The sequence below is a fragment of the Thamnophis sirtalis genome, unplaced genomic scaffold (assembly GCF_051295495.1).
Source record: "Thamnophis sirtalis isolate CommonGarterSnake01/CBP01778 unplaced genomic scaffold, rThaSir2_p1.2 scaffold_3, whole genome shotgun sequence".
In the NCBI taxonomy this organism is placed as follows: Eukaryota; Metazoa; Chordata; class Lepidosauria; order Squamata; family Natricidae; genus Thamnophis; species Thamnophis sirtalis.
This window is the reverse complement of record NW_028261383.1, coordinates 91,107,729-91,132,542: the sequence shown is the minus strand read 5'-3', so window position 1 is coordinate 91,132,542 and position 24,814 is coordinate 91,107,729. Positions and strand designations below refer to the sequence as shown.

The 24,814-nt window shown below is 37.2% G+C and overlaps 1 protein-coding gene across 1 annotated transcript in view; it reads right to left on the bottom strand.

The window, feature by feature from the left end:
- RASGEF1C (RasGEF domain family member 1C) overlaps nucleotides 1-24,814 on the bottom strand; it is a 108,484-nt gene that overhangs the window by 38,380 nt on the left and 45,290 nt on the right. Inside the window, exons 2-4 of the mRNA XM_087709491.1 lie at nucleotides 14,737-14,922; nucleotides 13,363-13,485; nucleotides 8,595-8,732 (exon numbers count right to left, since the gene is read on the bottom strand). Of these exons, the coding sequence (XP_087565617.1) occupies nucleotides 8,595-8,732; nucleotides 13,363-13,485; nucleotides 14,737-14,916 (441 nt within the window). The 5' untranslated portion in view covers nucleotides 14,917-14,922. The remainder of the gene's footprint in view (nucleotides 1-8,594; nucleotides 8,733-13,362; nucleotides 13,486-14,736; nucleotides 14,923-24,814) is intronic.

The window sequence follows — 24,814 nt, the reverse complement described above, 5'->3', positions numbered from 1 at the left end:
GACACAACATGCAATCTTGGGTCTCCAGGATTGTTGATATCTCTGTTGCTGGACAATCCTTTTTGGATCTAAACCGTTCTGAAGGAACAGTGATAATGAAGGGTATGTTCTGCTGTTTCAGTGGCATCGCAAAGCCCCTGATTGATCCAGAGAAAAGCTCTTTTTGCCGGCTGCAAGAGAAGCAGCCAATATGGTTTCAGAAGGTTGGGACAAGCTCCTGAAATGAAAGCAGCAGAGGAGGTACAGTGTGTCGAAATGGTTAGAACAATCTTTATTATTAGAGGAGAGAAAACCCAAAAGACTCAGAGTTAAAATAAAATTGAAGACAGAAGTAAACAAGAAGCAAATTTACTCTGGTTTAAAACTATGTTATCTTTTACTCTTACTTTTAACTGGACTGATCTCCCCCCCCCCGCCTTGTTCCTCTATACTTTTCCCATTTTGTGTGTGTGTGGATTAAAAGCCTCTTTCCTTGCAAAGCTCAGCCGGATAGTAATCTTTAAACAATTTTTATCTTTCTGGAGAAAAACCCTTTCCAGAGTTCGGAGTTTAGAAAAGAGAGCCAAAAACAGAGGGAAAAGATGTAACACTGCCACTAATGGCTAGAGGCTTGGCAACATCTGATATTACAAAGCTATCAGCTTGGTTTATTGAAAGGGTCAGTGGAAAAAACTGAATTTGTTTCAAACCTACCAAAAGCCTTGGATGTTTTAGTGGCAGTGTTTATAACTTGGAAAAATGGCACTATATGAAAAGAAAAGGAACTAACATTGTGAAAAATTATGTTAGAAATTCAAAAACTCTTAATAACTACAGAGAGAATTGAAGAGAGTCTTGAATTTATAGATCAAAATACAAAATATCAAAATACAGAAAGTACGGAGGGAAGAGTTGAGAATACTTATGAAACAACGATGAAATTTGAGGACAGAGTTCAAAAAATCATAGAGACATATGAAAGTGATAAGAAAATTGTTGACATTGACAGCAAATCAAGTGTGGAGGGAAATGATAAGTGCGGAATACAGAAAGGAGATATCGATGAACTGGAACTCTATCTCAGATGTCAAAACATAGATGAAGAAAGGGGAGAAAATTTGGCAAAAACAATGAGAGTAATTTAGGCAAAAACACCAGTGATAACAAAAGTCAAGCAGATGAAAGGAACAGATGGAGGGTTTCAAATTCTTTTAAGATATCCAATAAACAACAAAATTGTCAAGAGAAGTCCACATAAGACTTATCAAGAAAACACTTAGAATACATTCTACAAATGGCAAGAGATATTGAATTGCACTATTTCTGGAAGGATACAGGATGATGAAATGAAATGTCACAATAAAATTTAGTTAAATGTAATTAAACTTTGAGTATTATGTATAAGATAAAGTAATAATAGCTATAGTCAAATAAATGATCAATAATGATAATAAAGCATTTATATATACTAGACTGATAATATGAAATTTTATATAAACTGTAAGTGAGGATGATGGAGAAGATGTTGAAAAGCCTTTTTTATAAAAGATAAATAATTCTATGTAGAATAGAATATAAAGATGTAATGTCATTGGATGATTTCAAGATGATGTAATGAAATGCCATAATATAAATTTACTTCAAATTTAATATGCTTCATATAAAAAGGATGTAATAATAGCTATGCTTAATGGAAGTTTAATAATTATAATAATTTGTATAAATGTATATTAGATTGATGATACTAATAATGGAAAAGACATGGAATTGAAAATTATTAGAGAATGTTATTAATGCTAAATAATAGAATGATTTAGAATAGGATACAAAAAAGATCTCTATTACTGGATATATTGAAGATGATATAATGAATCATAATATAAATGGATACATAGTTAAAATACCTTGTTTAAAATGGTGAAAACAATAGTGATAATTAAACAAATGAAGTTCAATAATAATGTATACAAAGATATTTGATTGACAATAAATGATTTTTGATAAAGCTCAAGTGATGACTATGGAAAGGACAGAGAAAGATTTTATAACCAATCAACACACTGTATATAATTGAAGAGGTTTTTTTATGTTATATGTTTTGCGTGTTTATGTTTGTTTGAAAATAAAAATTTTATTTAAAAAAGCTGAATGACTGGAAGCTACTTTAATAACCACAGGGGGCATAGAATTCCTCCTATTTTTTTGTATTAGAGGGTAAAGCATGTTTTTAAAAACTGTAGATGACCGGGCTGAGGCCGAGGGAGGGCGTCAAATGCGTCATAAGTCATGAGTCCCAGCGTGCGAGATCTAAGAGACCTAAGTCCAGCCCACCTTGAATGCCTTTCTCAATTCCCGCTAATTTCCCTTGATCGTTAGTAACTCAGATTCTTGTAGAGAGCTGAAGTTTACAATAAATCTTGATATCATTTGAACTGCGTGACTCTCCTGATTTCCTCAGTGCTTGACAAAAAATGTTTTTAAAACTCTTCGGCTTCTGTTTTCTTCCTCAAAATGGAAAACAAGCATACATGTCCAAAAATGTACTCCAATCCTGGGGTAGGAGTGTAATCGGAGGGAAGGAGGGGGCAAGATTGATTTGGTTCTGGAACTCAGGTTGCCCAACTCTGATAGAGAAAGCTCATGGAAGGGGATAGGAAAGGCATATATGGAACATATTTGAGATACCGATTTCAGGGTGAGCTTAATCTTTTATTCTATGAAGAAAGTCCTTTTTCTTGAACGATCCCATTGACCAAACAAATTTAACTTGCAGTATTTTTTTTTAAAAAAAATAGCTCATGTTAGGTAAAAGTATCCTATTAAATTCAATTTCATTTTTAAAAAATTTTAAATATCCAGATCAGAAATGCTAAAGCACTAGATGTAGAATAATCTAATTAATCTAATGTTATTAAACAACAAAAAAGAGAAATTCCATGCTGTTTGGGGAAGAAAGTGACAAGGTGGGCGGAATGATGAGACAAAAGTATTCATCACAGCAGGAAAAAAAATATGGATGGTGTTTTTCTTTTCTGTACTTTAAGCCAAAGCACATCATTCTTAAGTAACAATGCATTTAAAGATGATGGCAAGCCCCAGCAGGTGGCTTAGGAATTCACATTTTAATTAAGTCTTTTCTTTCAAAATGCAAAGCACAACTCTTGGCAAAAAAAGAGAACCTTTTTAGTATGCTACATACCTTTCAAAGCACTGCAAGGAGCCTCAAGAAATGGATAGGACCACGAGCAGGAAAAAAAATATTGCTGCAAGGTATTATTGTAAAATAGTATCAGCAAGAGAGATAATGAATTCAATGAAGCTAGGATTTTTCTGCACATCTGATTCTGGACTGTACTTTTTTGTTCAAATAAGCATAGGCCAACCAAAGCCAATTAATTACTGATTTTGATCAAGGAAAGTGACACACTCATAACCCACAAATATAGCTACTATTCCAAAAGAAAGAAGGGAAGGCAGTAGAGGCTGGTTGACTTCTGTTTGGATTTTTTTTTGGCTATCTCAATGATCCAGCATGTATCAAAATTATGTCTTATGTTAGTCTTTTCAAAAGGCAGCTAGAACATCTGGTTCTAACCTGCATCAGATAATTTCTAAGAATTTCTTTGCTAGTATATGAAATTTTATTATTTATTCATTTGTTCTTTTGTTCGTTCATTTTATTGGCTGCCCATCTTACCATAGGGTAACTCTGGGCGGCTTCGAGTTACATAAAAGCTAAAACATAAAATATAAAAAAACAAAGAATAAAACCAAAGACACGTGGGGGAGGGTGGGGGCGGAGTGGGGTCGGGGGAGATGAGATATGTTACGATTCAATCAATCACCTTCACTGCGCTGATCCCCTACTGGTGCCCCAAGCTGACTGGCAAAACCACATATTTAGGTCCTTACAAAAAGATATGAGGTTGTACTGCACTTGCAACCTCCATTAAGTCTTCTTTTTTGGTACGGATAGGTAGACTAACTCTTTCCATTTGTTGGCTGATGTATCATTCTTTGGATTTCCTAGCATGGCTTGTTTAGAACCTTGACAGATTTTTCTGCTCTTGGTGGCTATTTTTGTGTTATGTATATATTTTAATGGAGCTTTTCAACATGGTAATGACCAGAGTGCTGATATAATGTCATCTTTTAGGAGTAAAGATTTTTGGAAATAGGAAACACTAAGGTATGTAGAATATTAACATATTTACTGTACAGTATTTCAGTAATCCATTTCCATATTTTGATCTTCTTTTAATTAGTTACTGTCTATTGGTATCCTCAAACCCCAGTTGGAGACTGGAATGTCCTTCTGAATGCAGTCATCTTTTGGGAGATGTTCCTTGTTTTTCCATGATTGTTTCCCTGTCTCTACAGATATGATTGTAATACTGTTTTTATCTCTTCTTTACAGCTCTCTGAAATTCTTTATTAAATTCTTTCCTAAGAACTCTTTCTTGGTTTTAATTTATCTTCTCTTTCTGGCATTTCCCAATATATACTGACATCATATTTGTTTTCTTCTGATTTTTAGACTTTGACAGTCTATCTTTCATGACTTTGATTCAATCCACAGCTCCTTAGTTGGCTCCCTTAAGGTTCAAGACTTCAAAGTGATTCTTGATGTTCTCCTTGAAAATGGGGAGTAGATGCCAACATTCAAGTGTGAAACCAATTGGTTTACTTTTCCAGCTTTACCTTGGTTTGGAAATTGTATCTGAGTGGTTTGCGACCTTGGATATGTCTTTGTTATTAAAATTTGGTCCTTCCATCTCCTTGCATCAGTATAGTTAATTCAATTTTTGGGTATTGTCTGGAGATGGCCATGTATATAGGTATTGTTTTGGTTTTGCTAGATGTTCCAGCCATAAAGAAATCATTGGAATAAGTGTTATTTTATCTGGGTTTCTTTCTGCCCAAATAGCTCCCAGCAAATAAATCTTTGGCAGTATGTGTATTTTGCTTCCTTTGAACTCTCATAATTATGCTTGCATCGTTTCTTTGTTCAGATTGACAGATCCTGTTTAATGGCTGGCCTCTATATCTGGCCTGATTCCCAAAAGCTCCACAGGGTAAATAGTTTTTCTAAGGAATTCAATTTTAGGAATATGTGTGTGCATATGCATATATGAATATGTGTGCCATAAAGGATTTCTCTGCTAGCCTAACTTGCATTTTAAAAATGTACCCATTATTGTCGCTACTAGTGATTGTTAAAATTTTATTTCCTGTTCCTTCCCTCACATGTGGGGCTCACCACCCATAGCTCCTACTTTGATGTAAATCAAAGGCTGTCATTTTACCCAAAGCAGAAAACTAACATGTTTTTATTTTACTCAGCAGGATTGGAAATCAGAATTTAATAAACCTGAATGCCAACACCTCCATTGGTGGCAGAGTAAACAATAATTAAATAAACCAAAAATATATGTCAGTATTTCAAGATCCTTCTAAAATGCCATTGGATGAGGAAGGTTGGGTAGAAAGTAGTAAAATTTTAAAAAGTAGATAATTAATTTAGATTGGGACAAGAAACAGCATATAATTGAGTATATAATAACAGAAAAAAGAATCCAAACTGAAAGCATTAAAGAATGTCCTCCTTGCCATAAGACTGGCAAAGTGAGAAGAAAAACAGAGTTGAATGTACTTAAGAAGGAAGCCCTGTGTGTCTTTCGTCTGAAAAACAGCAGGAATAGAAAGTGTAGTCAGTGAAAGCCAATGTAGAAAAGGGCATGAGATAAATTGGATATGTTTCATTCTAGTCACTCTCTTTTTGCTTTCATTCACCCAATGAGTGAAGTATAAATTGCTCAATTTCCAGGGTTATAATACAAAGAAATGCAAAAACACAGCAATGCATATTCTGTTTTTTTAAAAAGGTCCTATCAAGGATTCAGAGAAGTCCATCTCATTTAGTTCTTAATAATCAAAGTCTCAGTATCCTTCTTTCCCTCTCTCCCCAATGTTGGCCCCATTAATGCCAGCCAAATCTGTTTAGCAATGCCAATCATCCTAGACCCATATCTACAGCCCCCAAACTAGACAATCATGCTCACAGCCAATGAAAATGCATTTCTTTATGCGTGTTCCTATGGTTACACTGAAGAGATTGAGGAGTTGCAACACAAAGCTGGGCCTTTTCATCACTGTTTTCTTTTGTTCCTTCTTTCCTATCTGTTCTTTCTGAATCAACATGTGTCAAACATAAAAGAATGTCAAACCTCAAAAGCAGTAACTATCTATAACTCTTCTCCATCTCATTCCTGCTGTCAGAAAATCACTAGGTAAGTGGGGCAGATGGATGAGATGAAAGCAACCAGCTATGAAAATAACTGTGATAGAAATAGGTGAGGAGACACATTGCACTGCATCCCAATGCTATTGTTAGGTATACAAAAGATGGTTCAATTTGGGATCAATTCTAACAGTGATTAGGACAGTTCATCCCAATATTTAGATTTTTATTTATATATTGATAGGTTGATACCGTATTTTTCGGACTGTAAGATGCACCGGAGTATAAGACACACCAAGATTTCAAAGAGAAAAAAAAGGAAAAAATAGTTTTTGGCCTCTGTGCATCCGGTTTTTGTTCTCTCCAGCTTCCTGGAGCACTCCGCAGGTCTCCCAAACCCTTAGCACGTCCTGTTTTTGCAAAAAACGGGTGAAAAATGGGCCCATTTTTGGCCTCCCAAATTCCCCAGACGTGCCATTTTTGCTTTCCCCAGCCTGCAGGAGCACTCTCCCAAACCCTCTGCATGTCCTGTTTTTGGTGAAAACGGATGTGCGGGGTGGGGTTTCAGGAGACCAAAAATAGCCGTATTCGGTGTATAAGACACACCAACATTTCCAACCTGTTTTTTGGGGGGGAGTGCATCTTATACTCCAAAACGGATGGTAATTGATATTATGTATTTATGTTGTACAACACCCAGAGTCACATTGTCTGAGTTGAACAAGCCTTATCAGCATTTAATTAAGTACTTATGCCCAGTTCCTTACTGATGCAAATCTGTAATGGAATGTAGTCTGGATTCCCAGGCAGGAGGGAGGTGCATTCTAGAGAAGCAAAAGACAATTCGAACCTATGCTTGTTATCACTTTTCTGTATTCAAGTTCCACAAACAGATTTGTTATAGAACATTACAATGGAAAATGCAGGCTATGGCCTGGCAATAATAATTAAACATGAATGATCTGGCAAAAAATAAGATAACTAGTGCAGAGTGAAAGTTTGAAATCACTGGAGGCGAAAGCATTTTGAAACTAATTTATCTGAGGAGGAAGTAGCCCTAAAGCAATATGTAACCCATCTATCTCCTTTATTGTGCCCTAGAAATCCTAGAAATCAACTGCTTGTTTTGTCAATGAATACTGAGAAGTGATGGCATGATTTCACATTCCTGGCAGGAAAGAAAAAGAGTTCTGCGTTAGGTTTAGCACACCAAAATCCTAAAAACAGCCTATATGCTGCACCCCTAAAATGACACCTCGAAATCTCAACTCTGCACATGCCCAGCATGTCAAGGTCCCTCCCACTTTTCTTCTTCACTGTATGGAAGTTTTCTTTCATTAGTTCTGTTACTTTGTGATACAAACAAGTTTACACCAGCCAAACTGTAGTAAACGTACAACCTTTTCAAGGTGGAAATCACATCTTTCCTTAAGGACTTTTTTCCCCTTCTGAATATAAATAATGTAAAATTCATTTTCTAGACTGTACTATCCTGATTCATCTCCCCTGCATATGTTCCAAATGCCTCTTTTTATCAAATAGCTGTATCAATTTTACTAAGTCCATGTCTTGTTATTTTATTTTATTGGTTTATTTTCTTATGAATGCGATTATTATATTGGAAAACAGAAACCACCCTTATTTCTGTCTTATTTTCCCCAAAAAGCAAAATCAGATGAGCAATGTTTAAAATCAAATGTAAAAGAAAGAGTTCCCTAAGATCCAAAATCATTTGATTAGAAACTTGCTTTTACAACAAATTTATTTTGCCATTTGTGGAAATTCTCCAGCCTCTGCAAACCTTTCAATGGTCAGCAAGGATAGGGGAGTTTCCTTTTTTACAGACATCTGTCATAAAAAAAACTTTAGGAAATAACATGAAAAGGTCTGCCCATCCCTATATAAATCTCTGTTCAGAATATTATTATTCAATTTAGCATACAGGTCATAGCAATAGCACTTAGACTTATATACTGCTTCACAGTGCTTTTACATCCCCCTCTAAGTGGTTTACAGAATCAGCATATTACCCCTCTAACAATCTGGGTCCTCATTTTACCCACCTAGGAAGGATGGAAGACTGAATCAACCTTGAGCCTGGTGAGATTTGAACTGCCAAATTGCAGGCAGCAGGCAGTCAGCAGAAGTAGACTGCATACCTGTACTCTAACCACTGCACCACCATGGCTCCTAATAGTTAATTAGGATTTGTATGTTTAGGTTTATTAGGATTTGTATGCCGCCCACTCCCTCTGGGCGGATAACACATCATCATTGCTACCCATCACATCATCCTTCTATCCATCCTTCCAGCACCTGCCATTTCTCTTGGTAATATAAATTCCCAGCACATCCTACCTGTGATCATCCTCACCTCATCACACGGAGCTATCCGGTGGATGATGTCTTTCAAACATCCAATCATCTTTTCTTCCTGAAAATCATAGGGAAACGTTTCCGTCCATTCTGTTAACAACTGTAAAATCTTGGGCCCAAATTTTCTGATCCGTGCCTAAAATAGAGGTGAAGGAATGAAAGATGAAAAATAAAGGGTTGATATCAGCAGATAGAGAAAGAAGGAGAGAAATGACAACCTTAATTTAAAATTAAAGCATTGCAGGATACCTGGAAAACTTACATATGTGCAATACTCTTAACATGGATGATAAATTTCCTGAAATTAGGTAAGGATGAGTGAATCATTCAATTTTCCTTCTGGGTTAATTTTTTTAGTAATTTATAATCACATCTCAATTCATTTTTCCATTAAACCATTGTTTTTTTAAAAAAAAACCTGCCTTTTTTATTTAAATCAGCATTTTTTTGGTATTGGATTTAGCAAAAATGAAATTTCTCAACCAATGCTTCTTTGGCTACACCTAATATTTGACCGTTCACATTACACAGCTAAAAGTTTGCCTGAAAAGATTTAGTTTGAATCCAAGAAGTCTTTGCTGATATAAATCCATTTAGTATTTTTCCTAGTCTCTATTTTTAATACATTTCTGTGTGATTATGCATGAGGCATTGTCACTTCCAAAGTATTTTTAGAAGTCATTTCAGCAAGTTCCTTTGAAACAGCACACATACCCATTATAGTAATAGAAACTCTAGATGAGAACAGAAATTTTCCTCGCATTGGCCTCCAAATGAAAGGTACCCTTTAATCAAACAAAATTATATTGTGTGTATTGAAGCTTCCTGCCTTTTCCACAAAACTGGTCAGTAGGGCTATTTTAGTATTTGGCCAAAATAGGTTTCAAGGGAACTATCACTGGACGTAATATAGCAGTTAAAGGCTTTTGAAAATGTCAAGGAAATAGGGACCATGCATTCTCTCTTGCCCCCTTTTCAAGTTGTCTATAAGGTAGCCCTTAACTTATAACCACATTTGAGCTCAAAATTTATGTTGCTAAGTGAGAAATTTGTTAAGTGGGTTTTGCCCCACTTTACGATTTTTCTTGCCACATTTGTTAAGTGAATCACTGCAGTTGTTAAGTTTGTAATATGGTTGTTAAATGAATCTGGCCTTCCCAATTGACTTGGCTGGTCAGAAGGTTGCAAAAAATGATCACGTGATCCTGGGGCACTGCAACTTTCATAGATGTGCGACAGTTCTCAAACATCCAAATGTAAATTACATGACCATGAGGATGCTGCAATGGTCATAAGCATGAAAAATGGCCATAAGTCACTTTTTTCAATGCCATTGTAACTTTGAACAGTCACTAAGCAAACTTGACTACCTGTATTGCTAATCCAGGGCAGATGGGGAAAAAAAAATCCTTAGTACACAGAGAACAAGCACTGAAAACTCCTGCCACAGCGAAACACTTGTTTCTTATCACACTCTGAACAGGGTAACTTAGCACATGCCCCAAAATATTAATGAGTTTGTACACCTTCCTTTGCAAAGCCAAATATTTTCCTTGGGAAAGCATCTCTTGCTAGATCTTCTGGAAAAAATAAAACGTGTCTCTGGGGCTCTTACCATTTGTTGCTTCTTAAGAGCAAAGTGAAGTCAGTAGTGGGATTGAATTTTTTTTTACTACCAGTTCTGTGGGGATGGCTTGGTGGGCGTAGAATGGCTTGGTGGGCGTGGCAAGGGAAGGTTACTGCAAAATCGCCATTTCCTTCTGATCAGCTGGGACTCGGGAAGCAGAGAATAGATAGGGGCAGGCCCAGTCAGAGGTGGTATTTATCAGTTCTCCAAACTACTCAACATTTCCGCTACCGGTTCTCCAGAGCTGGTCAGAACCTGCTGAATTCCAACTCTGAGTAAGGTGCCAGGAGTGTTGGAACAGGCGACAGATGGATGGAACGCATTGAAAATTGTATACCTATGCATTATACATTTATGTATTTTACCACTGAATTGTCTTTAACAGAAAGACAATTTAGCAACTAGTCTATTTTTGCACTTGTTATTATCCTGCTGCATCTTGCTTAGATGGGGGCTGAATCTTCTCCCTCTCTTGGGGACCTTGGTTGCTGAAAATAAAATTTTCTGCTATCTCAATACAGTTGCTTGGTCTATGTTGCAAGATTTAGGGATTTGGTGCCTTTATGAGTGTGCAGTCATTTTAGTTATTTGTATATTTCATTTCTTCTGTTCAAAGATTATATGTACAGGTTTGTATGCCTGCATAGGTTGGAGGAGGGAATAAACAGAACGATCAAAATAGAAGAAGTAGAGACTGTTAATAAATGAATAATAAACATGAATAAAATTTTAACAATAAGTGATTCTTGAAGATCTGCTATTAACATTTTCTGAGGAATTTAACAGCGTTGCCCTGTTTAAATATGAACGATGATTGTAAGATTTGTAGGTAGAGTGTACAACATTTACTATCACTCTTTAGAGCAATTCTTATTTTCAGGGGCAGAATTGCCAAATGGGAATGCACAATCTGCCAGCCATTGCATGCAGCTTTACAGAAGAAATGTTCCTGTTAACAAAGCATCGCTGACCCTCAAATAGAGTGGCAAGAGGAGAAATGTCTGTAACTATAATTTCAAAGAGCAGTTAAGTCCCCTGATATTTCAAATACTGTTATGAGGACTCTAGCCCACTTCTTTAGCTACATAAACTGAAGACAGTCCATGGTGCCCTTTGTCATATAAGGCATGCATTTGTCTTTAAGGTTCTGCAAGAGTGGCTGTTATTTTTGCAGCAGGAGGTAACACAACAATTCCTCCCAATGTTTTACAAGCACCCCATTAGCTCTTATAGAAGCTCAGCATGTGCAAAGAAATAATTTGGGATAGTTGCACTATGTTTTTCAGAATGAAACAAGGGACAAGTACAGGTAGACCTTGACTTACAACCACAATTAAGCCCAATTTTTTCATTGCTAAGCATGACAGTTGTTTAAGTGGGTTTTGCCCCATTTTATGGACTTTCTTGACACAGATGTTAAGTGAATTGCTGTAGTTGTTAAATTAGTAACATGGTTTGTTATGTGAATCTGGCTTCGCCATTGACTTTGCTTGTCAGAAGCTCAGAAAAGGTGATCCTATGATTCCGGAACATTGCAATCATCATAAATACATGCCAATTGCCGAATGTCCAAATCTTGATTATGTGACCATGAGGATGCCATAAGTCATAAGTGTAAAACAGTCGTAAGTCACTTTTTTCAATGTTGTCGTAACTTAAGACGGTCAGCTAAATGAATGGTTGTAAGTATTGTTGAAAATGCTACAAGGATATTATAGTGAAAGAGATGGAGCAAATGGGATAATTTCAACCCAGGTCTTCTGGATGCTATTAGAACAAGGCTGTACTTTTGGGGAGCACGAGGGCTGTACAGAACAGGATGATCACGCAAAATCATCAAGGCAGTTCTACACAGATTGGGACAGAAATTTCTGCTTCTTTTTCTTGAGATTTGAGAAGCAGAATTTTCGTTTGAATTTGTTTTAAGCATATTAAGCCTACTTGAGGGCTTACCTGATTATACCGTGTTTTCCCGAAAATATGACATGTCCTCATTATATAGCCATGCCACATTTTTCTGGTGGGCAAAAATATAAGCCCCTCCGCATATAAGCGCAACACAGCCATTCACCCATGAGGCTGTGCCCAGCTCTTTGAGAGCCCACTTGCAAGAGAGCAGCCACCCGGGAACCCCGAAACAATAAATCCTCCCCCCATAATAAAGCCCAAGCCATTTTTTGTAGGTAAAAAGAAATTAAAACCTATCTTATTTTCAGAAAAACATGGTACTGTTTGTGTTTTCATTATTAAAATGGCAAGAAACAGTGCAGTAATTTTCAGCAATTACAATCAGGAGTGGCTCCAACAACTACAGAAAAAAAAACAAAAAAACCACCGGCTGCCTATGGCTCTGGTTCTCCACATCTGACAATTACAGTCAAAATATTCCCAAATGCATTTATTTAGGTAGGCACCAGACAGAGAGCAGTACTTCCAAATACAGATGTATTAGCGTCTAACCATCATGGGGCACTTTTTCCGAGCAATTGTATCCTGCTCTGGGGAGCTGAGAGTGATAGGTTACCTAAAAAAAGCCAGCTTGTAATCAAAACCTAAGGCAACGGAGATAAGAGGTAGCACAGTAACACCAACTCATGAAAGGGTATAATTGGCTCTTATTCCCTGAGATCCCAAAGGCTCAATAGGTGATGAAAGGAATATCACCTGGGAAGATTGAAGATTAGAAAAGGAAGAAAGAAGGATACATGAATTATAGCTATCCTCTTACTACATGGAGTTTTGCTGTCAGGCATGGAAGTCCTATTTGAACATGCCAAACCCTTAGGATTACAAAACTCTCCATGGGGACAGAGCAGTAATGGTATCCTATTATCTTCATTACCAATTCGATAGCAGGAGTGCATGTCTGGGCATCCGCAGAACCTTCTGCGCATGCACAGAAGATCTGTGATGACATCGAGAGGGGGGGCGGAGCCTCACACCGCTGCCACTACCGGTTCGCCCGAACTGGTGCGAACCGGCAGCATGCCACCTCTGGGACAGGGACATATGAAGAAAGGGAGATTTAGAGAGAACAGATACAATAGGAAGCTTTCTCCAAATTCACTGCAATCCTATTGTCACACTGTGAATGCTACCCTTACTCATCCTAGCACCTGCAATCATCAAACATACCAACCTTATCCAGCACTGGGTCATCCAGTTGCTGCTGCTCGATGCACTTGTGACAAACACGGGACAGAAGTTCATGTGGTTCAATGAATAGTCTTGAGCTCAGCAGGAATGTGAAGATGTAGGCCTTCTGAGGAAAGGAAACAGGAATATTCATCTAACAGCAACTAGCTAGAGAATTAAATATGCCAAATTCTTTCTCAAAGTCAGAAGTTCATTCAGTGGTTTATTTTGAAACAGAATACTACGGTTGCAATCTCAATCTATCTGGGTGGTATAAGGGGACACTATATTGGCGTATTAGGTGTGAATTTTTTAAAGGAACTTTATTACATTTTAAAATAAAGAAATAAGAACTAACAAGGATTAACAAGAATAATTCTTGTTATCTAGAGAATGTTGGCATTCTCTATTAACTAGACTCTTTTGGGATAGGAGCAGGTTATAAGTACTATAAAATAAATATATAAACGAACAAGAAAACCAATGGCCAACAGATATCAATATTTAAAATGGATGGGCAAGATATCTACTTCTCAATACAGAAGCCTTTTAAGAGTGATAAATCATACTGTGTTCTGTATAGTATCTTTTCAGAAATAGGGATTCTGTTTTGGCTAGATGAATAACATCAACTGTTGAAGTTTAGCTACTTTAAAATTTATTTGTTCTTGGCAGTGTTCCCACTGACATTAGGGACAATAACTATTTAAGATGTTCTCTAGTCAGAGATAGTTTACTAATTTATCATTGTGAATAAGAATTCTATGCCATGAAAAACAAACAACCCAAACCCTTACATAAGTGATGCTTAGAAAAGTGCAAACACATCAATTTATATTTCTGGTAAACATCTACACAAGTGACAGAAGGCAAGTGGAACAGAAGATGTTACTGTACAGGTAGGCCACAATTCACAACCACAATTGAGCTTAAAATTTCTGTTGCTAAGCAAGACAGTGGTGGAATGAACTTTGCCCCATTTTGCCACCTTTCTTGCTAATTGTTATTTGAATCACTGCAGTTGTTAAGTTAGTAACTCAGTTTAGTGAACCTTGCTTCCCCATTGACTTTGTCAGAAGGTTGCAAAAGGTGACCACATGACCCTGGGACACAGCAGCCATCATAAATACATGCTAGTTGCCAAATGCCCAAATTTTAATTATGTGATGATGGGAATGCTGAAATGGTGGTAAATGTGAATAATGGCCATAAATCATTTTTTTCAGTGCAGTTGTAACTTTGAACGGTCACTAAATGAATGGTTGTAAGTTGAAGACTAACTACAGGTTTATTTGCAACAAAGATTGTTGAAAGCTTGCAAAAAGTGACAGTCTAGTTCATCAAAGCAAACGTCAGTTCACAGTAACCAAACATTTACCTCAGGGTAGTAGTCAGCTGTAGGTATAAGGTGTTGAATTAAAGCATCAAGAGATGCTGAGGTAAGGTTTCCATCTTGAAAGATCAGTCCTCCTTCATCATCTTCTTTGGAGGGATGGAGGTGATGAGGGCTGAAGCCACAGGAAGTAAACATGCTGGCAGAGCTCAGCGTTTGGGGCATGCCTTTCTGGAACAAAGGAAGCACAGATAACATCAGTCAAAGGTACACCCAAAAATTACAACAGAGCTTGGGAATGAATAAATGAATGAATGAATGTAAGGAAACAGTTGCATTTTAAAAAACTTCCCACCATCGATTGCACTGAAGAACTCTAACCAGTGGAATATAAAATATGAAATAATCATACAAGTAAAACATCATCATCAACAAAGAACATCAGCAAACTGATCAAAGAAAAAAGTCAATTGGAATAAAAATACTTTCGTTAGCCAACAGGAAAATAGCCCCATGTTAGGGAAAGACATTTATTTTCTTATAGTTTATATTCAAATAATTCTGCTCTGCTATAATTATAAATTGGGCCAAAAAAAAATTAACATGAATATCTGTATATTCAGTTTTATTTAATATATTGTAATACATTCTGCATAAAATACCTATTTTTAAAAGCAAATACACACATATCTTTATATTAATACAAAGACATTTGGGAAATGCAAATATTGAAGTTAATTACACTCTTGGAAAGTTTCATATTGGGTTTGTGGTCTTTCACTGGTTTTGCTAATTGAATAGAATTTCATTATCTTTGCTTGCAGAATATATAGTCAATTAAATAGTTTCTTGCATCTTCATTTTCTCCCTTTCTACATAGATAGGGACATTTATGTTCTTCCTGACATCTGGCACTTTACCAGTTCTCCAAGATTCTTGAAGATAATATATTGGAGTTTGGTCAAAATCTAGCCAGCTCCCTTAGTTTCCTAGGATCAAATAATCTAGTCCTGGAGATCTAAACTTATTCAAAGTGAAGAAATACCCCTGCCCATGTTTCTCTCAATCTCAAGCTTCAATGCTGCCCTTTCATCCTGCCCTTCACATTTTATTGGAAAGTTTTTTGTTGCCATATTAGGAGTTAAGAAGAGCTGGCTTTTAATAACAGAATATTGTTATTTTTACAATAACTCTTGTAAGAAATCACAAGGAAAACACCTTTTACCCTCCTGGTGATATAAAAGCTTGAATATTTTGGCATACACCAATCTGCTCTCTCTCACATACACACTGCCCCTGGCACAATGGGTTATCTTGTGAGGTTGGCATAATGCACAGTCCCTCAATCACTATCCTACTGTTTGTCAAGGATATAATGAGGACTTGAACCAACATGCATTGCTGTCACTTTTTAAAACAGCATAGGCAGTCCTTGCTTAATGATTGGTCAATTAACAACCATTCACAGTTATGGCAGATGCTCCCTCCCCCAAATTACTTATGACCCATCTTCGAAGTTACGACTGCCTCAGCCACCAGTAGTCACAATTGCATTTTGGTCACATGGCAACCAGTTTGCATTTACAAGTGATTGCAGTGTCCCAATGGTCATGAGCACAATTGGAAACATTCTTTACTGGGTTTGGGCAAACAAAAAAAGCCCATTTGGGAGAATGTATTAACAATCATAGTGATTCACTTTATGATCATCATAAAAAAAGTTGTAAAATCGAGACAGGTTGTGTGGTGACCTGCTTAAATAACCACAACTTATGATCAAAATTCCAGGCTCAATTGTGGTTATTACGCGAGGATCTATAATTCACATCTCTTTAAATATGTTCCCAACTCTTTTCAGTGTTCCCACCTTTTCTTTTGAATAGATGCAAAAAAAGTTGTTTGATCACAGCCACGTTGGCCTTTCTCTCTGCTGCCTCCCTCAGATGCCCAAGCATGACTATTGATTCCCTCAGTTGATTTATTCAGATTGAGTTAATGAGCCCAAGTCTGTGGCCCAGGTCAAACTGACTAAATACTACTTTCCTTGTTCCTGACTGAAGTGAAGCCTTGCAGGAGCTCATCCAACCTGGTTAACCAATAACTGCAGAGCTTTTATTATTTCAGTGGAATTGGAAGCCAGCATAAGCTAATACCATGGATCCTTTAAATCTAAAATACCAGGGTTTCACCTGCTATTTGTGGATAATATCTTAAAGGTGGTTTCTTTGCTAGGATTAGAGAAGTGATTTCCCATCACCAAGATACTGATTGGTTTATCTATGTAAACATGTAAGCCATCACCACATATTAGTTAATATTCTTCAGGCTTTGACACATCTTAGCTTTTTTCATCCCAAATCAGCGCAGATAACTGGTTGCTGCCATCTGCTGTAGCAGGGCCTCTATTTGAATCCACCTTGGGATTAATAGGTCACTGCTTTCTCTCAACTTCAATTTGTTAAGAAGCAAAAAACTGAAGATACTAAAAATAAATACATGGTTACTTTAATTATTATTGTTCTATTAAATCTAGAGGCTGCACGACTCTGGGATTTGGGTGTTGATGAAAGAAATGTCCTTCTGGGTTCAGCTCCAAGTGGGGAAAAAGACACTGGAGACATGGAGGCTGCTTGGAAAGATGGTTTATTGTTGGACAGGGCCACATGGCTTGAGCCCTGAACAGAAAAGGTGATCACATGCTTCAATGTTGGTGGAGAAGAAGAGAAGGGCTGAAGGAGGGGCTTGCTAGGCTTTTTATAACCTGTTTAGTCCCACCTCTCTGTTTCCTGTTCCTGTGTAAGAAATGTATTCTGATTGGTTGTCAGACTCCCATGGGGCCATGCAGGGGCTACTCTCTAGGCTGTGTTTTGAATCCAGGTATGGGTGAGTTCTCAGATGCCATGTGGTCAGTTGAGTAAAGTTCCAACATTATCATGCCTTTACTCCCATCCCCCCTGGGGCTGCAGTGGAGAAGTCTTTATTATGTAAAGTGGACTAGCCTGGCCTTCTCAATGGTCCATTGACAAAGTAGGGATGGGCAGGAAGCTACAGGCAACTATTCTGTCTTTTAAAACATGTTTCTTTTCATATCCAGGGAAATATTCTGCCTTTTCAATATTTCCTAGGATATTTCATTTTTCTGGGAGAGGGCTGGATGATAACTTCCCACAGTGTCTTACAATTAACAAATAAGAACTGTGACATCAAGCAAGCAAGAACAATACAGACCCAGAAACATACACTATAACAAAAAAACAATTGGCAAGAGCTTGACACCCTTCTTAGCTTCACACGAGATAACTGCTAGGTCTTCAAAGACCTTGTTTTGGCTGGCAAAGTGCTGTAGGCGTCTCCCCTCCCCTGGCTGGCCTGCAGAGGAGAACTACAATGCTAATTCAGCCCTCGAAGAAATCCAGTTTGACACCCCTGCCTTAGATATTATGATTTTGCTTACATATATTAGGCAGCTACAATTCTTATCAACATATCGTCCATCTCAATGCATTGACAAATCAGATAAAAACTTCTATTTAGGTACAATTTAATAAAGACACCAATCCTAATGCTCCTTTAGATTTAGACCACTGGCTAACAATTGTCAGGTTAAACACATGAACAAAACAATGTAGGGGATGGGGGAAAGGCAGAAATCATTTCATGTGAATTGTTGGGAGACCTCTGGATCCAACTGTGTGGGTGTCCAGGCGCCAGCTGCAGAATGCTTATTACATCACCATTCAATGAAAAGGCCAGGAAAATTTGGTCACTGACACGTTTACATTTAACAGAAAGTCTTGTGGCAAGTGATAATGATATTGTCAGTATTGCTGCCACACAAATTGCCTAAGTCCTAAGAAAAGAAACAAAACAGCCCTTTCCTAATTAAAAATCCAAGCAGAATGCATGCAGTCTTGTTCTTAATTTCAAAGGACAAAATACTTGTAATCGGTGGCTGAATGCATAATATCCTGGGACTAAGAATTTGGCTGCCTTTCATTTCTAATATTATATGCACATTAGATTTCATTCTGCCTGAACGTTAGAAAGATGGCCAAATCCCATTACTAATTTCCAGTTCTCTCAATAATGTATCATTTTGTTTACATGGAAAAGTTTGCAGGAATGGATAGTTGCCTTTATCCTAATCTTTCAATGGATGGAGATTTCAAATTTCCAGGTGAGCATATCGGGGAAGGTTGGGCTATCTATATGGAATCAAAAACAAATTGCAGATATTGAACCATTGCAGTTCCAAGTCTGCACACTACTTTCTTCAATAAAAATGACAAACCTCTGTAGTCCTACCCTATTTGAAGCAATAAATTATTATGTCTCCATGCCACTTCTAGTTTTGTTAGACAATGATAAACTTAAGGGGTCCCTCTTTATAGATCATCAAATGGCACTTCAGTTTCTTTAAAAATATAAGCACAACCAAATTATTTCCGGAATTATATTTCTTTATTTTTAAATGTAGCTTGCAAAATATAGTGAGGAAATGGATGGATGGTTTTCAGAGTTGTCAAAAAATGTAATCACATATGTTGATATCTACACTAAATACAGTGTTTTCAGAGTGGTAAGTCAAGTGTGATCCATCTACCAATCTTCTAAGAACTAACACTGTTACCAAAACCAGGCTGTTTAGAAAAAATTTGCTAGCTTCAATGCTAAGATGTGGTATAAACTACCTACTTGAACATTTTCCCATTTTTCTGTATAAGGCCAATAAAGTAGTCCAGAATCCAGAAAATTACTTCAGTCATGCCTTAGTCAGAACTTATGACTTTCCTTGAGCATGCCCACTTTGTTATGAACTGCCTTGAAATGATCTGCTGTGCAGCATACATGGAGTTACAAAGCCTAACAGCTTTGAGAATGTGGAACCCCTTAATTCAGAAAGTACTTTGGCTATAAATGCAACAATATAATTATCTGTATTTTGAGGAAAGCACTTTCTTTCACTCTCAGTCTCATATCTGAAATACATGAACAGAAATATTATAGGGCTGTTGTGAAGATCCTTGGAATAATATGCTATTTATAATAAAAATAACTCCATGTCATGCTGAACATATACATTAGATGCCCTATTCTCTGAACTGTCATCATAATAAAAATATATTGATGCTGTTTCATTCTGCTGCAGAATAATTTTTGCTGATTTTTTTAATTCATTTAGCCTGTAATATATATGTCTGATTATGGTGGCAACTATGACACATACAAGCTATATTCGCATATATATTCACAGATGCTGAACCATGGTTTGCTTAATTTCATTTGGTTGATACTAATCCATAAATCATAGTTTGCAAATCACACTAGCTAGGTTCATACATATTAGCATATATACAAACGTAGCCACAAACTGATATACAGTTGGAATTATTAAAAATTGAATCCATGCAGAAGAGATAGTAGACTTTATATTACACTCTAATTGCCTGTAGTCTTCCTTAGAGATATCTCAGCACTTCTAATTCATTCATCTTTCTTCTGTATTGGCATTTCATTTTTCTCCCAAGAAATTCAGGAATATGAAAATCATTTAGTAGATTTTCCTGATAGAGGCTTCAGAATATTTTGAGAAACCAATCATTACACTTCACAAATCCAGCTACACTATATATACTATATATGTATATAGTGGTCAATAGTACCCTCACGAATGATGGGACCATTCAAGGGGTCAATAAAAGGGTGAGGACCAAAAGGCAATTGATAAATGATGGAAGATCAATTGGGATCAATTAACCTTTTGGGTTTCTGTAGAGTTCCACATCACTTCCTAGTCCTGAAGGTGAGGTGACTGGAAGAGGGAGATGTTATGCAGAGTTGGATGGTCAGCCACTAGCCTTGAATTATCTCTATTATTGGTTAATCTTCAATTTGATTCAAGTCACAGGCACACTGCATAGGCTTCTTCCTCGCCATATGGTAGCAGCAGCCTGAGCAAGATCTGAGCTCCAGGCCTGGAGCTGTCTGCTCCAGAGCCACAAGGTGAGCTGCAGAAGAGAGGGGCCCTTGGCTGCAAGGTTGCCTGGCACTGTGAGCAGGGGCAGGGCTGGCAAGAGTGCACCAGAAACACCTTCAGGTGCCTAAAGAGACAGAAGAAGAGGCAGCTCCTGGCCCTTGCTGGCTCAGATGATCTGTGGGACACAGATGTGGCCACTGGAGTCACACTGGTGGAGTGGGGCAGGGTCGAACCTCCTTGAGGTAACCAGGAAAGGGAAGGAGCCACCATGTTAAGCGCAGCCTCAGGGATCACTGCCTGTGTTTGTGAGGGGACACATGGGTGGGCTGCCTCCTGTGCTGGCCACACCCACACCTTCACTAGGGCTTACTTTTGGGGAGAATGGGGCTTATATTAGGCCGTAAAAATCAGGCTACGGCTTATTTTGGGGATAGGTCTTATTTTCAGGAAAACACAGTACTATTAGCTAAATCACCAACTATTAAATTATATTGATATAGTCAATAAGCAATCAGAAACTTCACAAAGTGGTCAATCAAATGAAAAGTTGGAGGAGTCCTGGCTTAAATGGCCTGTAGCTTAGTTTGATGTGTAACTACTCCAAGAAAATTTTGTAGCTGAGTAAGACTCTAAATTCAGGTGGCTTGATTCCAATTTCATCTCACAATCCACTATTATCAGAATGAAAATTTAGAAAACCTTCACGTGTAACACAATTGAAAACAGAATTGTTGGGAAGCTGCTCCTCCCCTTGGCACAGAAGACTCACCTATCATATAGCCAGTTTCAACATTTTGTTTATTTACTTATGATTTATTGATTAAATTTGTATGATGCTCATGTCACCAAGGGGCAATTCTAGGCAGTTTAAAACCAAGTAAAAATAACAAACTAAATTATTAAATTATTAAAATAATAAATCCACTTTATTTTGACAATACGTATTTTCGTACTCAGGAGATAGCACAATATCTGAGATCAGGGGTTCCGCAAATTTTTCAGGCTGTGGACTGCTAGTAAAAATATAAATATGCAAAGTATTTTCATATTCTCTGAACTCCTAGTCAAAGGACAAACTGGACGTGTTTGAAGTTTTTCTTTGTTCTTATTCTGCTTCAAAGTGCAAAATCCCTTTTCTCTTCCTTCTGAAATATTGCAAAGCTATGGACAGAGAGATAGTTTTGGCTTGTAGAAAAGATATAAAAGGCTCAGTAATATCTTTCCATTCTTATCAGTTCTTCCTATTCCATATTCTTTTATTTGCTATGTTCATTTAAATTACAGCATAGCTGTGTTATCATAGTTGCCTGCGGCTAATGCTATTTAAACAGATAAGAATTGAGTTTTGCTGTGGAATATCTTGATGTATTATGTACAAGAAAAGTAATAACTGAAAACAGATTGTATCAATATTGTTTGGGAGCATTATGCAGCCTGCCCATAAAGTCAGTTATCAATGAAACATGAAATATGATTTCTATCCTAATCAAGAGTTGCTGAAAATTATAACCTAGTATTTAAAGCTGGAAATCATTTCACAGAGCTAAACAATAGTAGATGGATGAAGACTATTATTTGCAAAAACTTTGAAGATATCACAATGTGGGGAAAACTATACTGAAATTACTTTACGGATAATGGAAAGCAAAGTAAGCTGGAAGGTGGATGGAGGTATGAAAATAGAAAAAGCAACATTCTCGATGAATTAAAATTTAGAAAAAGTAAGATTGAGGCTGTGCAAAAGCCTTTGAAAGCAGGCTTCCCAAGAAATATATACAAACATCTCTGATAATATAACTAAAGGTAAAGGTTCCCCTTGTACATATATCCTAGTTGTTCCCGACTCTAGGGGACAATGCTCATCTCTGTTTCAAAGCCGAACAGCCAGTGCTGTCCGAAGACTTCTCCATGGTCATGTGGCTAGCATGACTAAATGCCGAAGGCGCATGGAACACTGCTACCTTCCCACCAAAGGTGGTCCCTATTTTTCTACTTGCATTTTTAGATGCTTTCGAACTTCTAGGTTGGCAGAAGCTGGGACAAGTAATGGGAGCTCACTCTGTTACGCGGCGCTAGGGATTCGATTAAAGTCATTTAAAAAGCTTTTGCGACTTCTCTGGAAAGTTGTTCTTGGAAGTGAACAATGAGGTTTGGGGTGGAGAATAGGAAAAGGTTCAGGCAGTGATGCTTGTATTCTTTACAAAGGCTCACCCCAAAGCAATTGTGGGATTGTAACAGAGGCATTCTTGCAGGGGTGAATCAATTAACACATGTAGTGTGACAAAACACGAGGATGGTTTACTCTCCTTGGAAACTCATTACCTGGTGATGACATATATCAGCAACAGGGCCTGATGTTAATAGCTTTCCTGGCACAAATTTATGGATATCTATTCAGAAGTAAATCTGACAAAGCTCAGTGGGGTTTAGTGCCAGGTAAAGATCAGCTGCATAACTTTTATCAACTGATCAAATAATCTATTGCTTATGATCAGAAAAATGCAAATATTTTTAAATATTGGACTAAAGAATTCATTTTTTAAAAAAGTAAACAAATCATTACAAGGATTGAATTGCTATGATTTGGCACAATAGCATTCTGAAAGTGATGTGGAGGGGAAAGAACTAATCTTGTGGCTGACACTTCCTCGCTCTTGGCTTCACACACGTAGTCACAGTTGCATATTTTGATGTACACCAAGTTATTTAAAAGCAAACTGTAGCTGTTTGCTGCCAATATAGTTGATTTGGGCTGTCATTCCATTTCCCAATGAACTATTATTTTATTACTATAAACCATGAGTGACTTATTGCTTAGAGCAAAACAGCTGCTTCTGTTTACTCATAAAGATATTGAGTTATCCTTGCCTCATACATCATTTTCTACAACTGCTGAGAACAAGAGGAAGATGTAGTCTTTTTCCTGGTTTTAACAAGTTGCCTATTTAAAGTACCTGATAAAGATAGCCATTAGTAGCTGTCAAATTATCTGCAGTACAGGCACTGATGGAACCACAGTGGTGATTACAGGAACAGAGAATAATTCATGTCGTCTACAAGAAGAATGAAGCTGGAATCACGCTTGGCTCATCTGGGAAGTGGAAAGCTTGACTGCTGCTGTGAATCTTCTTCAGCTAATGAGAAATAAAAATATATATCTGTGGATCTTTGCCAAAGGACTTCAGCAAACTGTGCCTGCTTGATTTTCAGTTATTCTCTTCCCCTCCTGAGGCTCAGAGTACCTCGGTGGGATGTTTTAGGAGATGCAGAAATCTGCAATAGGAATAAGTTCCACTGTGCAACAGACTTGGGAATACATACCGGTAATGTTGCATACAGTCTAACTGGGCTAAAATGTGGGCTTTAATTTTTTTTTTTTTACTTTCTTCAAAGGAAAAAAAGCTATTAGTATCTTGTGAAACTATTCCCTCTTCTTAAAGCACCATAAATTTCTTTTCAACACATTCAGAATATTCCTGTGTATTTAAAGCTAGTAGCAGAATTGTCTTCTGTTCACCTTCTCAGTAGGTCATAAACATGTAATTTGCAGCCTACAAAACTGTCAAAGTGCACATACTTACTGTCAGTCACAATCAAAAGGACCCGAGTGACCAAGCAGAATAATGAACCTATGTGACATAATAATCCGTGTGAATCGCAAAGAAAGATAAACAGGAAGAGCATCATATTCACATAATATAGAAAAATGTAAACTCAAGCTTTTTCTTCAAACAGATTTTTCCTTTCAATTGGCACTATTATTACAGGTAGTCCTTGACTTACAACAGTTTAGTTAGCGACTGTTTGAAGTTACAACAGCACTGAAAAAAGTGACTTTTTCACACTAATGACTGTTGCAACATTTCCACGGTCACATGATCAAAATTCAGATGCTTGGCAACTGACTCATATTTATGATAGTTGCAGTGTTCGGGGACATGTGACTGACAAGCACAGTCAATGGGGAAGCCAGATTCACTTAACAAACATCTAAATAGGTTAACAACTGCAGTGATTCACTTAACAACTATGGCAAGAAAAGTTGTAAAATGGGGCCAAACTGATTTAACAAATATCTCACTTAGCAACCTAAATTTTGGGCTCAATTGTGGTCATAAGTCAAGAACTAGCTGTATATCATTACGG